The following is a 17,957-nucleotide window of genomic DNA, read 5'->3' as shown; positions in this document are numbered from 1 at the left end:
TCGATACATGGAATCAATTGCGATGGGGAAGGGTCTTTTTCTAAAACCATATAAGCAAGGCTATGGACTATTTTATAAGCCACATCCAAAAAACTCTTAGATATGCTACCCAAACAACCACTTACCGATATTGATTTTATTGGTTTTGGTAAATATTTTAAGCACATTCGTGGTGTTTTTATGCGTGATCGTTTGCCGAAGAGACCATGGATCAACGAATGTGGTATAATAAATTTAGATAATGAAAGCGGCAGAGGCACACACTGGGTAGCATATTTTAAAAATGGAAATTATAAAGAATACTTTGATAGTTTTGAATTGAATATAATTATAGAAATGAACAGAAACACAACACCTATAATTGTGGACATTTACTATATGTTTAAGATTTTTATTTAGGAAAAATAAAATGTGATTATACAATCTTTAATTATTTGGTTGTTATTCTTTTTTTTTTTTTTTGCTCAAGGTATATCTTTATGATCCCATGCAAGGGTGTCTATATTATTAGCTTTTATATATCGCTTATCATCTAAATAGTTCAATGTGACTTTTGTATACTCTTGTGTATAAATGTGATGTAGTTTTGATTTAAATAGGTACATTGTTCCAATTTGTTTTTGTTTTTTGTATAAATATTCACGGAAATCATCAATAGTTAATTTTGAGGTTACACTGTTCTTAACACCTTTTATTTTTTTATCTCTGTTGTTGTTTTTGTTGTTGCATCATTATCATTATTGTTATTTATATTATAGATTTTTACTGAATACATTTTTGATCTGAGTTCTATAAATTCTTTAATTATATTCCCCTTACATTCATCCTTCATTAACAATGGTAAATTAAAAACATTATCTTTAGCATATTCTGATGTATCAAAATGTTGATAAATTTCATCACGAATATCATCATAAAAATCTATAGTCTTAATATCATAGATAAAAGAATCCGTATCCATATAATTTAAATTGATGTTTTCATGATATTTAGGTTTCATATAGTCATAGTGAAAACTGTACATTTTATATTTTGATAATTCCAAGACAACGAAACCAATGTAAACAGGTTTATTGTAAACAACATGCACATTTTTCATTTGTATTGCAATCATTTCATCAGTAAATTGTATTGAGCTACTAAAATTAAATTTTGAAATAAGTGCTCTAGCTCCTAATCTTCTACCTTTGCTCTCCCAACTACATACCAATTTAATTTTTTTTCTCTTATCCACATTTTCCATAGTTTTACCATACACTGCGTTGTTTAGTAGCTTAAAAAAATTTGTTTCAAATTCATTAACAGCTAATGTTCTATGGTAATTATTACAGTCAATATATTTTTTAGGCCAATCGGATTGATCAAATTGTAGTATTCTATGAATTTTCTTTAAAATCATACCATGTTTAATGCATTGTTGTAAATTCCTATAGTGAATTACATAATTATATTTATGTGTTAGATCAACAATCAATTTTGATTGTTGTGCATTTTAATTTTTTTTGTATTGTGCACAAAATGGAAAATCATTATGATTGTTATGTAAATTTTCGTCATATTCCAAGTCTACCTCTATCCATTTGAAATTTTTATATGGAATAGCTTGTGACATAGCATATCCATATAAATTATTAACATCTAAATAGACAATATAATTGGATTCTTTGTTGCAATCATAGTCTTTTAAATATTTATTATTTGCAATTGAATGACGTTTACTACATTGAACAATACCACCTCTAATCCTTTTCATTATAAAATTATACATATCAATGTCGGTGAGTAGTTCTAATTCAATTTTTGTTGTTTTTAACATTGCATCCCAAGATAAACCAGGTGTTGTATAATATTGACATGGATCTAAATTATAAATTTGTTTACATACTTTTCTAAAATTCTCAAAAATGTCACATAACAAAAGCACATCTATCTTTAAATATAGTAATAAATAATCTAATAAATTTTCACATTTAAAGACATTCCATACCTTTTGTGCATACTCATAACTCTCTTGACAACATTTTTTATCAGTTAATTTATTATAAAACTTTTCACGTGATGGTAATTGTTTATCTTTCAACCGTTCAATTGAATTTAAATAGTCATAGGGAAATATACCCTTACGTTTTACCAATTGAAATTCTTCAGTTTTCTCAAAAAATGATTTTATAGTGCATAAATTAGAATCTGTTAGATAACTTGCCAAGCTATCTAGACTTGATGGCATAAATCTAAATGAATCTAAAAATCGAAGTTCTATAACTTCATTTTTTCTTATATAAATTTTCTTTGATATAGATACATAAAATTCTTTGTTTAACGGTATTATATTAATATCACCTTCAATTTTTGATAATTCTTTCACAAATAAATGACAATCGTATGTTGAGAGATTATGGAAAAATATTGGGAAAAATGTTGATAATTTATAATTTATGTTGCATTCATTATGAGCAGCCCCTCTATATTCTCCTGTTAAATGACAAATCTAAAACTTTATCTTTTTCGGTAAGTACATTTCCACATATATGACAATTTTGTTCTAAATTAAAGGAATTTAATTGCTCAATTGTTAATTGGAGTGGTTTGATTTGATGTAAATGATTGTTGTATAACATTAAACAATCGCTATATATGCTTTGTATAAAATGTGATGTACAATCTTCACCATGATATATTCGGTATATATTCAAGTTATTATCAAATGAACATTTTATGTAATAACTATATGCATATGCTACATGTTTTTGTATTAGATTTATATTATCTGAACTTTTAATATCTATCTCTTCTAATATGCATTCAAAATCCGCATATACTACAAAAGGAACATCCAATTGTTTTTTATAATTCTTAAATCTTAATATTGAATCATAAGTTTCCGGCATCTCAGTTACAATTTTATTACACTCAAGCCTATGCCGTTCTAGTTTGTTGTTATCGTTGAAATACTGTAGACATGTTTTGCATAAATAAATTTTAGATGTATTTTTCGTCAATTGTTTACGGATTAATCTATATATATATTGAAATATAGAAAAAAACAAGACTTTAGAAATTTCTAGTGTGTGTATGCATATATTATATATATATACATTGAAATGTTATATATAGTTACATTGAAATGTTTTTAATCCAAACATAGTGATATTTATCATCCTTTTCGAGAAGTAACAAGTATATGTGTCGTAATACATTACTAGTTTTATTATTAGTAAAATAATATGGTCCGATTATTGTGGTGTCATCTTCCAATCCAAAAACAGTTATACCAATTTCAGGATTATTGTCCTCAAATGTTTTAATGCTAGCATCCGGTGTTGGAAACTCTATTCCAGCAAAATTTAATGTTTTATTTTTCACAGTAATTATATCTGATTCAATGTTAGTAATTCCATTTCGTTTATATAAAGAAACACGTTCACGATTACTATTGTAAGTAACAGCGGCATCATCATCATCATCATAAGCAAAGAAGGCTGATATTAATGCCCATTTAAAACAATATATATCATTATTTTGTACAATAACACAGGCTCCTTTATTTAATATTTTTCGGGGTAAACAAATGTAATTTGAGCCCTTTAGCGGCTGATATTTATTTATATTTACTTCTAAATGCACTATTTCAGTTAATGACCAACCGCTGTCTCGTTCCTGAAATTCACTCATTTCATTTTTTATAGAATTATATGAATTATTGATTATTTCATTTAGCTCCTCCTCCTCCTCATTATCGATCATTGTAGAGTGTAAAGTTCTCATTTTCGTTTGATGTGATTTAAGGTCGACTTTGCAATAGTCTTCACTTGTCTTAAATAAAACGTAATTACAAAATAGTTCAAAATTAAACTTTATATTAATGTGTTTTTGTAGTGCGTCTTTTATTAATTTAATCACTTGCTCGTTGATTAATTGAAAAAACACAGTAATATTTAAGCATGGTTTATTAGGATTTTCGATTATATACGCTGCAATACGATTTTGAAATACACTTCTTATGCATCTTATGTTATCATCTGTTTGAACACTAGATAACTGTTTATGTAAGTTAGTACGTAAATGGTGCGACCATTTAACGTTTGGAATATGTCCATCGCATAAATTGCAGTAACGTGTTGTGCTAGATGGTGTGTTGTTTGAACGTGTTGCGTTAGATGTTATGTTGTTTGAATCATGTTTATTCCTTATGTGACGCCTTAAGGATGTGTTATGTTGATAACGTTGTCCACACACTTCACATAAAATAAACTTCATTTTTTTTTGTTGTATTCTTTACAGCGCTGGTGTTTGCAACTATACTGATTCGTATTTTACAAACCATGAAGTATTTATAGAGAACTTTAACCATCTTATCTTAACCACAAACCCCGGCTCGCAGCCAAGTACAAAGCCAACGATAGCGGCTTGCGGTCAAGTACAAGGCCAGCGATAGCCCCGGCCCTCCAGGCTAGCCCCGACTCCCACACAGTTCCCACATGCGGGATTTTTTTTACACGTAGGGTAAAAAGGGTATATTAGGTTTGTGCAAAGTATGTAACATGCAGAAGGAAGCATCTCTAACCCCATAAAGTATATACAAGGGGTGTTCCAAAATAAACAGGACTTAACAAAAAAAACCAGAACAAATGGTTTTTTCGGCAAAATCAATTTATTTTATTCAAAATAGTCTCCTTCTGCTTCAATACAGCTTTTTACACGATCCAAAAGCATGTCGATCGAGTGTTTCAGCTCGTTGGCCGATATGGCCGCCAGTATGCCGGTGCAAGCCTTTGGAATGGCCTCTACGTCTGCAAACCGTTTTCCTTTCATGGGCAAATGCATTTTTCCGAAAAGGTAGAAGTCGCACGGTGCCAATTCAGGTGAATACGGCGAGTGGTTAATGGTTAAAATGTGATTTTTGGTCAAATAATCGGTCACAAGCGTCGATCGTCTGAGCACACACCTTTCGTAAGCCCAAATGTTCGGTCAAAATGCGATAAATCGATGTTTTGGAGATGTTCAATTCCATTTCCATCAATTTCAATGATGATTTCGGCTGATTTTTGATGAATTCACGCACAGTTTCGATGGAATTTTCGTTGATCACGAATTTTGATTGGCCCACATGTTGATCGTCATTTATGTCCTCACGACCACTTTGAAAACGTTGAAACCACTCGGGCACTCTGCTACGGGATAGGCAATCATCGCCATAAACTTGTTCCATTAATTGAAACGTTTCAGTAAAAGTTTTACCAATTTTAAAAGAAAATTGAATGTTGGCTCTTTGTTCGAAGCTTATTTTCACTTAAAACGCAATAACTCCACTTCCAATCGATGAAATGTCATGAAATTCTCACTGCACAATCGATAAAAATTCTAACGCACTAGTCGATATATAGATAGCGCCACCAGGGGGCGCTATGTTCAAAAAGTCCTGTTTACTTTGGAACGCACCTTGTATATAAAACAGTTTGTCATGACTGATTGGCAATCAACGCACAGAAAAACTGTATACTTGGTTTTTCGCTATTTTTCCTGGGGCCTGAATTGGGATTTTCCCGTGGAAAAATCGGGACACGAAAAGCTACATATGTATGTGCAATCAACGCACAGCCCACTAAGAAGCGGCTTTGGAAAATTCGAACTCCAAAGAGGGGAAAACGGTATCGAACATTTGTATGAAAAATACGCAATTTTCATTTGATTGGCTTTAAACTTTGGGCTTGTATTCTATGAAAGAATTCAAAATAATTCCCGTGGAAAAATTGAAACACAATCAACACTCCACAGCACAAACGGTAAGAGCTAGGAAACTGAAATTTGGACTCAAGTATCCTTTAATAGTATCCATCATAGTGTAGGTGCGTACTAAGAAAGGCTTTTGTAAAATTCGAGCTCCAAAGGGGAAAAACGAGATTTAAAAAATATTAGCTATAGTGGTCATGTGTGTTCGTTTAATAAAATATTTTGGCAAGAAGAAAAATGTAATGGACTACTGAACAATTTTTCGTCAAGAAAAGAAAATGTTTATTTAAATACCTTAAATACTTTCCTACTGGTAACTAATAAGGTGAAAACATATGGGTAGGTCATGCACACACAAAATAAATACAATTTGAATCATTATATTGGGCCTAGTTGCTGATTTACCTGGGTGGGGTCAGCATCCTCTGCATACAAGTATGCCTATTTAATGCGACAATGGCAACGAAATGAAATCCTTCGTTTCGGTCATGACAATGTTAACAATGTGCAGCAAATACCAAGAATTTATGGGAAAACCTGTATTTAGTGAAGATCGGGTGGTAATATTATGTAAATTGAGACCGAACTTTCGTTTAGAATATCAGATAAATTCATCGACATTAACAGCGATGAACCAATGTTCACTACCGACCGTTTATACATGACTAGAAATCTTGGCAAGATTATAAAGGAGTCGGCGCATATATCTCTCACGGTGGCCCGTATCAGAAAATTGGAACCTGAAAACGATTTCTTGGCCCGTGCGCACGGACCAAGTACAGGGATCAACATAATCACTGATCTCTCTTTGGCGCAAGGAGAACGTGTGCGACCAAATGTGGCCATGGTTGGGGAAGTTACACAGCACAGCACCCTGCCAGTGCTTTTAGGGAGCAGCATATGCCTCATATTGCCACCTGACAATAAAGGGGACTATGAGGAGATGGCCGATTTCACTACGAAGGGACTTGAAGCTCATTTCGCAGAGAACTATGAACAGGTGTATGCTATGTATGCCATGAAGCTCAGGTCATGGTGTTTATATGCTTAAATAAAGACCCGAGTGCCCGAAAATGGATTTGTGTCGAATATCTATGTGTAGGCCTACATATACATCTTATATAAGGAATATGTTTTTGGAAGTTTATAATTTTATCGACGAAAGTATTTTTTCTTGAGCTGTAAGGGGTGGACGATATCAAATTGTTTAAATAAAACAAAAATTTCTCCCGAGAGTGAGTTTTTCATTGATGAATATGGTTATACTCGTATAAGCGCGGCCTTCGTATGAATAAGGCAAGGGTCGGCAAATTTGGTTCGGACGAATGAATCATGTAATTTAAGTGTAAGTGCATTTTGCAACCCATGTTGATACAACAACCGAAAGGCTTTCCCGGTGGACAAAAACGTAGCCATGATCCAACTGAGGAATGTCAAAAGAAAGTCCTGATATTTGAATTTAGCGGGCAGCTATAAGGTAATCTACTTTGGTAGTGGTAGAGTGTTGGGATCGAGAATGCTTAATACTGGTATAATCAAAATTGTATGTAATATGAGCTGCATGTAAAATGAGCTTAAGTTACTATCTTTCACATTTCTATTCTTTCTGATAATGTCTAAGAATGAACATGAGACGCTTCCAATGGTGTCACAAATATTTGACTAATTACTAGCGATCACACGGCTTAGGATAGAGCTTCAACGCATCGGTAAAGTGCGACCATATAAAAATATTGTAAAATAAGCCCCTGTACTCTCCACAAAAAAGCAAATTTAAAAAAAAAATTTGTTTAATTACTTAATTAATTAATTATGACAAAGTTATGTTGGCTTGAAGACTGACAGCTGAAGCAGTGGATGATTAATATCATCATCTAATCTAGTACCTTGCATACGCGATTACGGTTGTACATATTAGCGTGGAATATATTACAGTATAATTTGCTTAGATGCATCCAATACTTTGCACAGACTTTTGAGGCAGCTATCTTAAGAAGGCAGCTAACATAACTTTAATTTTTAAGTAAAATGTATATCTCTTGCGGTTTGTTGACAATATATGAAGTTGTATTATGTTATTTATGTTATTATACAAGTATGTACATACATAATTAATTTTCAATGCAGTCTCATTACTGAGACTTTGATATAACATTTTTGAACATGTATCAACTTGTTTTTAAAAAGTCTGAAATTTGTCTTCAAAACTAAAAGATTTACAGCGACTAGTAGTTGATGCGTCTATATAGTACACTAATTTAAATGTCATTAGAATAGTTGTATTTGGTGGACAATTTTAATATTTTCTTCTAAAGCCTCTATAGCAGTGTGACATCTAGCATTTATAATAAAAAAAACATATTTTTCAATTTGACTTCTTCATTTCATCATTAAGATGAGGATTTATTTTTTGACAAAATACTCGCGACTGCAGATTTTTGGTTTTCAGCTTACTTTTTATACCCTGTACCCGTAGGGTAAAAAGGGTATATTAGGTTTGTGCAAAGTATGTAACATACAGAAGGAAGCATCTCCGACCCCATAAAGTATATATATTCTTGATCAGCATGACGAGAGAAATCGATCTAGACATGTCCGTCCGTCTGTCCGTCTGGATAAACGCGAGGATCTCAGAAACTATAAAAGCTGGAATAACCAAAGTTGGTATTCAGATTCTCCTAGAAAGGTGTTTATTTTATTTTTCGGAATATCCCCCCCCCCTCCCCTTCCCCCGCTAGAGAATTTCGTCAATACTGTCCACATTTCAAAAGCTACATAAGCCAAACTTTGCACACGCAATCTATATACAGTTATCTACTTTTAATTTAAATTTGATCCAATTCGGTCAATTCTAAGAAAAGTTATTAGCGAAACAAATTCTCTCCAGTGCAACCCACCAAACTGCAGCAACAAGTTCGCTCTTCTTCTTCCTCTTTTTGCTGCTGCTATGGGCTCATATAACTCAGTGACGGAAGTTTTCCTGGGTACAGGGTATTACACGGCTTGCTCGACTGTAGCATTCTCTCTTGCTTGTAATACGGTTGGTTGATGATCTGTTTTGTGGACAATAATTTGTAGCTTTTGTTCTTATTGTTAAACCAATCACGCGTTTTCGTTCATCCATTTTTATAATTTAGCAATTAATTATGTATGTATGCACTGACAGATCAAAGCCACGATCAAAACAATAAACGGTAGTACAAACAATATGTACACATTGCCATTCTAACTGAATATAAAGGGACTATCTAATTTAAAAAAAAAAAACATTTCATAGATGGCGCGACTACTTTGAAATTTTATCGCTAAAATTGGCAAAAAATGACTGCCGATATGAGGCGTTTCAGTCCAAAAGACTGTTATTGGACATTGGGCTCAGACCTCACTTCCCCGGTGATTTAAGACTGTTTACGGCCACTTGCATATGTATCTAGCTAGTAACGCCTCAAATGTGTTGTCAGAATATTTTTAATTTTGCTTCAAATCGTTAATGATTATTATTTTGCGTGCAAATGTATTTTCCTTCAATAAGTTGCTTGCTTAACTTTGTTGACCCGTGTAAAATTTTCCCGCGATAAGGGTAAATAAATTGACATTTCAGTTAGCAAATTGATGGTCGACGTGGGAGAATGGAGACAACAAATTACCGTGTGAGTAGCAGCTAATCTTATCGGTAGGCAAGTGAGTAACACCGTTGCTGGAAGACGGGGAGAGTAGTGTTAACAACAAGATTTGTATAGGCAGCAACAAGTCGACCAATTAAACAAAAGAACAAGAAGGCATGCCATACAAATAGTTGCTGGCTTAGTTAATTTCTATAAATTTCGTCATATACTTTCTGTGAAAATTGGTGGCAGGTGCTGCAAACGACGCCAAGCAAACTACGCTGTAAAAATTATGTTGGGGATACCGAAAAAATTGCTACTGCTCATAATGATCAGCTGCATAAGAGCGGATACACAAAATACTAAAAAAATTGTAAGTACAAATGTGTGTGTATCTACTCCAAGAAATTGTTGGAAACTATCACACAAATTTCAGCAATTTTTACAAATTCAAATAACAAATGGTATACATATGTACAGCAAGGACGAATCATATCTGGCACAGTAGCAGCAGCGGGTCAATTTCCCTGGCAGGTTATACTAAAGCGTGATGAATGGGACGATCTGCTATGCGGCGGCTCCATCATCTCTAGATCATGGGTGCTGACAGCGGCGCATTGTGCCTATGGACGTGACTCTATATTTTTGGTTTTTGGCACCAATGAATTAAATGATGAACAAGCATTAAACATGACATCAACCCAACTATATGTGCATCCAAACTACAATGACAAGATGAATAATGATATTGCATTGATAAAGCTACCTCAGCAGCTGGTCTTTTCGGACAAGGTACAGGCTATCGAGCTCGTGAGCAGTGCACAGGAGAGCACCAGTTTTGTGGGCACAGTAGGAACTATCGCGGGCTTTGGTTTGATGGACGATGAATATTTGGACTATTCGCCGAATTTGTTGTACGCACAAGTGCAGATAATTGATAATGTCAAGTGTTTGGGCATTTATGGTAAAGATGTGGTATTGGACTCGACCATATGCGCCGATGGGCTTGCGAGCAGTAATATGTCTCCCTGCAGCGGCGATTCTGGTGGCCCATTGATTATTTATGGCACAGACAGTGGCTCCTATGTACAAATTGGTATCAATTCCTTTGTGGCCGAAGACCAATGCACGTCGGGATATCCGTCAGGCTACGTGCGTTTGACTTCCTTCTTGAATTACATTGCTGACATAACTGGCTTGCCCGTTAATTAAATAATTGGGATTTTCGTTGTTTATGCGCTTTGCGTACACTCTTCTCTCTGTGTTAATAGTACAGCTAGCAATAGATTGTGGATGTAAAAAAATAAACGCAACTGCAAAAATATTAAGCCTGCTCTCGGTACCGAATTCAAAAAATTATGCGTCATCGGAAAATATTTTTATAGCCTGTACTCAAAGGGTAAAAAGCTATACTAGTTTTGTGCGAATGTATGTAACATAGGAGGAGGCGTGGCAGACCCCACAAAGTATATATATTCTTGATCAGGATGACAAGGCGAGTCGATATAGCCGTGTCCGTCTGTCCGTCCGTCTGTATGAACGGAAGGATCTCAGGAAGTACAAAAGCAAGAATAACCGAACTCGGTGTCCAGATTCTCCTAAGTCCGAGAAAGGACGAGCTTGTATTTTTTTGCTGATGCAACCCCCACTCCCCCGCAATTCGTGTTTTTCCCATAATTCCCGTAACTCTCGTATTTCTTGGAATTTTGTACTTAAATTAAACATTCATATAGTGATTATGTGGCTGTGTGCCAAGTTTCATCCTGATAGGTTAATTATGAACAAAGTTATAGCCATAAACATAATCTCTGCCCAAGCTCTGCCGGCAGGGGTTGCTGCTTTGACTTATTTTTACTGCATACAAGCACGCATAGACGCGATTCTGATGTAAATCTATGCTGTTGAAATTGTACATAAGCACTTATGTCTGTATGCATGTGTTGAATATTTTATATTTAATTAATTAATTGAATTTAAAAACATTTTTTTTTTAAATTTCCTTTTTGTTTTTAATAATATGTCACATGCTTTATTGTCGCATTTGTTTTTCCACAACGACGGCTCATTGTGCAAGCATTCCAAAAAATGAAGCACGAGTTCTTTGTTAATTTTCACAAGTTTGTACTTCCCAAATATTTTTTACAAATCATGATGGGGCAACACTGTTGCCAAGAAAAACAGCATGATAGAAACATTTCTATTCTACACGAGGAAAACGTCGCGCACTCAAATTCAACCCGAGCATCTAGCGTCGAACATTTTGTCGAGCACACTAAAATGGCCAAAACGCTCGGGGGTGCTTAAGATGCAGTGTTGCCAACTTTTTAGAAAATAAAATTTTTTACAAAAAAGCGTAATAAAAATCTACATTTATTTTTACAAGAAATGCTTAGCAAAATATATTTTCCAAGGGTTTTGATCTTCTTGGTGAACACTTTAAATGCAACAATTAGGCACAGCTCTGCAAAAAGCCAAATTGGCAACAATGTTAAGATGTGTGCTGGTAATTACATGCAAAGATCTGCGTATGTCACTTTGGAATTATGGGCATTATTGACAAACTTCTGTATTTATTTATTTATTTATGTCAACAAACATTGACTGTCGACATAGGAAATAGTACATAAAAATTATAAAAAGCATCTTATAAGCCTAAAAAGGAGAAATCTGATCAAATTACACTAATATCTAATTAACGCCTCCGACCCGGTGGGGGAATATTATCAATAGATCTACCGATAAAAAAAACTTAACAGGGAGAAGCTTATATATATATATATATATATATATATATATATATATATATTATATATATTATTATGCGTTTTGTATTGCGGACACCAAACTCATGAGCAGTACTCTGAAGGAGAGGACTGTTATATGAAAGAATGAGCTTCACATCATCAGCATACATCAGTATGTGAGAATGTGACAGGATAGAAGGAAGGTCGTTTATAAACAAAGTGAATAGTAGCTTGGAAACTCTACATACATATGTACATAGTTTGGTCAATGTGGATTCAGACGTTTTCGAAATCCATTATGCAGGCAATGCATGTAAGCGCGCCTAATAGGAACCTTTTTAATTGAGTGTCCCCCTACGAGACGAATGACAATCAGCAGCACTGGAAAGGTGCGCGAAGGGTTTGTGCTTTGCGCCCTTCTGTGGAAGGTCATGTACTTATGATGGGGTGGCCCGTCTAAATTATTATTGGGTTTGAGCTTATATCGGTGGCGAAGCATGTTGGAGAGGGCTTTGCGTGGCTAAAACAAAAAAGGTTTTAATTTGCGAGAGCAGTGGCTGCGCCGAAAAAGCTGTAAAAAGCAAGTGGATAAGGCGCAAACAAAACCAGTCATAAAATAACTTAGCATGATTCTGATAGGAAGGTGAGAAACTGCGCATGCATACACTACAAAACTCTGAGCAGGATGGCTGCACCTATTTCGCCATCCGGCTATTTCTTAGGAATTGAATTGAAACATCCACCAGAAATGCAGCCAACCACGGGGATATGGGAAGTGGACTTGTCCACGCGGGCCACAATGGGCCAAATCGTTATGGCCTAAGTGAGCCAGTGTTTAAACTCTGGCTGCCGCACCTACCTACTCTGATAAATTTGGGTCATACTTAAGCCAGTTGAGCGCAGCATATAATCAAACTCATGTACTATAGAATATATATATTTGGTGGTACATTTTACATTTTTCGAACTTGCTGATTGTATACTTACATCCTATTTTGTTTTTATAAATGCACATAATTTGCATGTTATTTGGATGGTATCGTAATTTTTTAAAATTTGACTTTCGAAAGAGATTTGATCTTTTTGAATTTCGAATTAAATTATGTACATATTTTGAAAAAGCTGTGCCTGTAGTTCTAAAAGCAACAGCACACGCTGTAAGCACACTTGCCTGAACACTTCACAGCGATTTCGAACTGTTATTGGTTGTATAGTACAGATCAATATGGATTGGTCATAATCAGAGAAAAGGTCTTGAATAAAGCTTTCAAATTATGCATTAAACGATGGCTTTGACTCTACTATTCAGTGAAGAAGTTGGTTTGTATATGTGTATGAGAAGCTTCCAAAGAAGTTACATTTGAAATTTGGGGAAAATTCTTTTTGGAAGTTTTAAATGGACATTGCTTATAGCAGGGACTGCAAAAATTGTTTATTTTGTTTTTTTTTTAACGAAAAAATCATTCACTTATAGTAACTTTGAGAAAGCGAGGAATTTACAGATATGGGGATTTCTAATCTGAGGTGATGTGACAAAATATTAAATAAATAAATGAAAATGTAAAATTTTTAAAAAGTTTTTTTATAGTTGAGTAGTAGTTTAATACCACTATATGCGGTAAAAATTATAGCATTTGACCTTGAAGCTTATAAGATATAAGCCAAAATAGGCCAAAAACGTCACGTCAGGACGTTACAAAAAAGTGGGTTTTGAATTACAAAATTAAAAAACCCTGCGAATTGCTTGGAATTTTTACAGTACGCTTTAAATAAATATAAGTTTAGTATTCAAGTTCTATTATTTAAAATGTACTCATTTTATACCCTAGGATAAAGGATAAAATGGTAAACTAGTTTTGTGCGAATGTATGTAACACACAAAGTATATATATTCTTGATTACGATGACAAGACGAGTCGATATAGCCATGTCTGTCTGTCCGTCTGCATGAACGGAAGGATCTCAGAAAGTATAAGAGCTAGAATAGCAATATTAAAAACTTGGTATCCAGATTCTCCTAAGTCCGAGAAAGGTCGAGTTTGTATTTTTTTTGCTGATGCTTTTCCATAAATCCCGTAATTTGTGGAATTTCGTACTCAGATTTCGCAAATACCTCCAGATAGAGAAAGCTCTGCCAAAGCTCCGCCAGCAGCTGCTGTTGTTGTTGCTGCTTTGACTTATTTCTTTACTGCATATAAACACGCAGAGACACGATTCTGATGTAAATGTTTGCTATAAATTAATTAATTAAATTTTTTTATTTTTTATTTTTATTTTTGTGGGATGGTACGGGGTATTTAAGAGTTGAGCCCGCTCGACTTTATCATTCCTTTCTAGTTTTTAATTTGAATTATTGTCTGACGTGACGTTACATAATTTCCTTTGGAAAATTTTTGGTTAGGATTGTTTTTAAAATATTATTTAACGCAAGTTTAATTATAAGATAATTAATTTTACCCATTTGAACGCACCTTAGCCGTGAAAAGTTGAAAAATAAATCCTGTCAAAAAGCTTGCAAAAAAACAAACAAAACCAAATCAGAAGCAAAATAGGGAAAACTTCGTGCAAATATTTAAGTAATTTTAATTTTTTTTTGATGAATCCACTTGCTTAAGCCGCAATTAAAAGTAAATTGTTAATAAACAAAATACCATGCAATGAAATTATTTACAATCTGACGTGACGTTACACACTTGAAAGAAAACTATTTTCTAAATTACTGATATTTTTATTACAATTAATAAACTATATTAAACTTTATTTAATTTAAAATTTTCACGCATTTGCGATCATCAGCGAAGAGATAATGAGATTAAATGATATTTTACTGATGTGCCGTTACATTAGAAGATGGGTAAAAGCAAATCAAAACAAGTAAAAAAGCTAAAGTCGGGTGTCCCGACTTTGAAATACTCTGTACATATGTATACAAAATTTATGAATGCATGTGTGTGTTTGTGTTAAATCGGCCTTTCATTATGAAACTTGGCATACGGACTCATAATAACTAACTAACTAATAATAACTGTATTTTCCGAATTTCGATGAAAAATTCCAAGAAACACGGGAATTATGGAAAATCACTAATTGCGTGGGAGATGGGGGAAGGAGGGAAATTCCAAAATATACATTTTCTGCATATTCACAAAAGGCATCTTGGACTAAAATTTGGTGTTCCTAGGTCTTATAGTCTCCGAGATATAGGCGATTATAGGAATGGAAAATCGGGAAAACCCCCATAGGGGGGAAGTGGGGGGGGGGGGGAATCCAAAAAATAAAACAAACTTGCACAACGTACACACATAAAGCATCTTTGTGCAAAATTTGGTATCTCTAGCTCTTATAGTCTCTGAGATCCAGATGTTCATACGGACAGACAGACAGACAGAATGTATATGCTTTGTGGGGTCTGCCACGACTCCTTCTGCCTGTTACATTTTTCAGCTCGCGCAAACCTAATATACTCTTGTACATTTCATGTACAGAGTATAATAATGATTATTCTTTTGGTTGTTTTAGTTTTGTCTTTTTCATAAGAGTTAAGAATAAAATTTATATATGTATGTACAAGTTTTTTATAGCCTGTACCCAAAGGGTGAAAGGCTATACTAGTTTTGTGCGCATGTATGTAACACACAAAAGGAGGCGTGGCAGACCCCACAAAGTATATATATTCTTGATCAGGATGAGAAGCCGAGTCGATATAGCCTTGTCCGTCCGTCTGTCCGTCTGTCTGTCCGTATGAACGCAAGGATCTCAGAAAGTATAAGAGCTAGAATAACCAAACTTGGTTTCCATATTCTCCTAAGACCGAGAAAGTACGAGTTTGAGTTTTTTTTCGATGCACCCCCCACCTCCCCCTGCGCTGCCTGCAGCTGTTGTTGTTGTTGCTGATTTGGTTCAACTTTGTGCTGCATACATACACGCATATAAACACGCATAGGTACGTGATGTAAATGTATGCTGTTAAAACTGAACATAAACATGTATTCTAATTTAATTAAATTAATTAATTAATTCATTCATTTTTTTAATAATTTAATTTTTTTTAATTTTTTTTTTTTTTAATTTTTCTTTTTTGTGGAGAGTACAGGCTATTTAACTGTCGGGCTTGCTCGACTGTAGCGTTCTATCTTGTCGATATTTAGTTAGTTGCAATCTTGCTTTTGGGACTAGATACTTTACCTAATCAACAGGTAGTAATATTTTATTAACGTTAAGCCTTTACAGCGTAAACATGTTGATTTTTATGTTCATGCACTTGTAATTTATTCGAACCAAATATTAATTTATCGAGCTATTATGGAATTGAAAATTTTTGTCATAAAATATTCCCAACAACAGTGGTGGAAGTTGAGTTTCTGGAGGGTTTCTGGCTTTATACCTGACCCTTTGTAACCATACCGTCCTGACCACCCTCAGCGCGCCCTTGAAGAGTCTCCACCATCGGCGGCATGACCCACTGATGCAACCGTGCGTGGTGAATTTGATTCTGCAGCTCATCAATGTGTTCGGTTTTAAGTTGCAGCATATTCTCCAGATGGGCATTCCTTTGGTCACATTGCGCTATCTTGGCTCTTTTGTGTCTGAGCTGGTCGACGGCCTGCGCATAGACGGAATAAAGAACCATTTTTTGGGGTATCTCACAGACAAGATCACCTATTTGTTTGCGGACATTCACCATGACGGCCTCTCTATTCTTCTCGTTTTTGCTCGGGTTCCTGCGTGCCTGCGGCGTACCACTCCGCTGTTTCGCGCTAACGCCAGAGTCACTCCCGCCACGTGTCATCTCTGTCTTGTTCTGTATAGCAGGAATTGCGAAAATAGCAGGGGAGTTAAATGTTTTCTTTGCATTACTGACCAGGCTGCGTTCCGGCGAATTTAGACCTGTGTCTGCAATGTGAGAGCGTAGCATCTGGGGCCTCGCTTCCACCACTTCGTTTCCCGACGCGACTGGTGCCAAAGATGTATTTAAGTCATCCGTTGTCATAGTTTCCTCCGGTTTGTCGATGTCATCTTGCTGAGACGTTTTATCATCGTCCGAAGCAGCGCTATCACCAGTATTCTCTTCATGCCTCAGTTGTCTTTGTTCTTTGCGTTTGCCTACCGTTTCCATGTGTGCACGCATAATGCTAAATAAGAGCAAATCTATGGAGCCAGGTACGCTGCGCGCCACACGATCCATCTCCTCTCGCGTAATACGTACACCTAAGCGTTCTAGAACTCGCTTATTAAAGAGCGTCCAGTTGGATATCTTGGATTGTACGCTGTTGCGCGGTGGATAGTGATTAACATCCACCAGTTCTGGATATAAACGGGACAGAAGACGAGCTAATGGTAGCACATCGGTAAATGAGCGACGCAAATTATTGGGATTGATATTATGCTCCTGCAACCAGGCATCCAGCTCATACTTCTCCACCGAAGTCAAGGCTGTCTTCTTCTGTTTAGGCATAACACCTTTCAGAAAATGCAGTATTTAAAATGAGTCCAACTGGGCTTTACCAAATCGCACCTATCACAGATGATGTTGTTGCGAATATCTTAGGAAATTTTTTAAATATAAAATATAATAAATTTTAGCGTGAAAAATATCGTAACGTGTTAACATGTATCTGTATGCATGATGTGAATAAATTTTAGAATTTACATTTATATATGTATACTTGTATATATATATGACAACTGTATAAAGTCCCAAAAGCAAACTAGATATAGACCAGTGGACATAGCAAGCAAGCCGAGCTTTAACTTCGCACAATTCCAACAATTATGTGGAAAATCACTAATGGCATGAAAGTGGTAAGGGGTGGGGAGGGGATGGGTTGTAATGTGCGGAAATTATAAACGATATTGGAAGAGAGAGTGCGCAAACTTT

The 17,957-nt window shown here is 35.0% G+C and overlaps 2 protein-coding genes across 3 annotated transcripts; one reads left to right on the top strand and one right to left on the bottom strand.

Annotated features, from left to right (window-relative positions):
* Positions 1–9,537: 9,537 nt before the first annotated feature.
* Positions 9,538–10,622, top strand: LOC115629115 (brachyurin). The gene is made up of 2 exons (XM_030525444.1): positions 9,538–9,708; positions 9,816–10,622. Exons 1-2 carry the CDS (start codon positions 9,628–9,630, stop codon positions 10,545–10,547), a joined length of 813 nt encoding a protein of 270 aa, XP_030381304.1. The 5' UTR covers positions 9,538–9,627; the 3' UTR covers positions 10,548–10,622.
* A 5,701-nt stretch (positions 10,623–16,323) lies between these two features.
* LOC115629168 lies at positions 16,324–17,619 on the bottom strand. Of its 2 annotated transcripts, none has more exons than XM_030525540.1 (2): positions 16,941–17,617; positions 16,324–16,880 (listed from the first exon to the last, which is right to left on the bottom strand). In XM_030525540.1, the coding sequence occupies exons 1-2, from the start codon at positions 17,532–17,534 to the stop codon at positions 16,458–16,460; spliced, it is 1,017 nt and encodes a 338-aa protein (XP_030381400.1). In that variant the 5' UTR covers positions 17,535–17,617; the 3' UTR covers positions 16,324–16,457. The 2 variants fall into 2 exon arrangements, with proteins under 2 accessions (XP_030381400.1, XP_030381401.1); XM_030525541.1 differs by having other exon boundaries at positions 16,502–16,682; positions 16,739–17,619.
* Between the last annotated feature and the right edge of the window lie 338 nt (positions 17,620–17,957).

Source organism: Scaptodrosophila lebanonensis, unplaced genomic scaffold, assembly GCF_003285725.1.
Source record: "Scaptodrosophila lebanonensis strain 11010-0011.00,11010-0021.00 unplaced genomic scaffold, SlebRS2 tig00000136-arrow-arrow-pilon, whole genome shotgun sequence".
Classification (NCBI taxonomy): Eukaryota; Metazoa; Arthropoda; class Insecta; order Diptera; family Drosophilidae; genus Scaptodrosophila; species Scaptodrosophila lebanonensis.
Note: the sequence above shows the minus strand (reverse complement) of the source record. Positions and strands in the feature narration are given on the sequence as shown.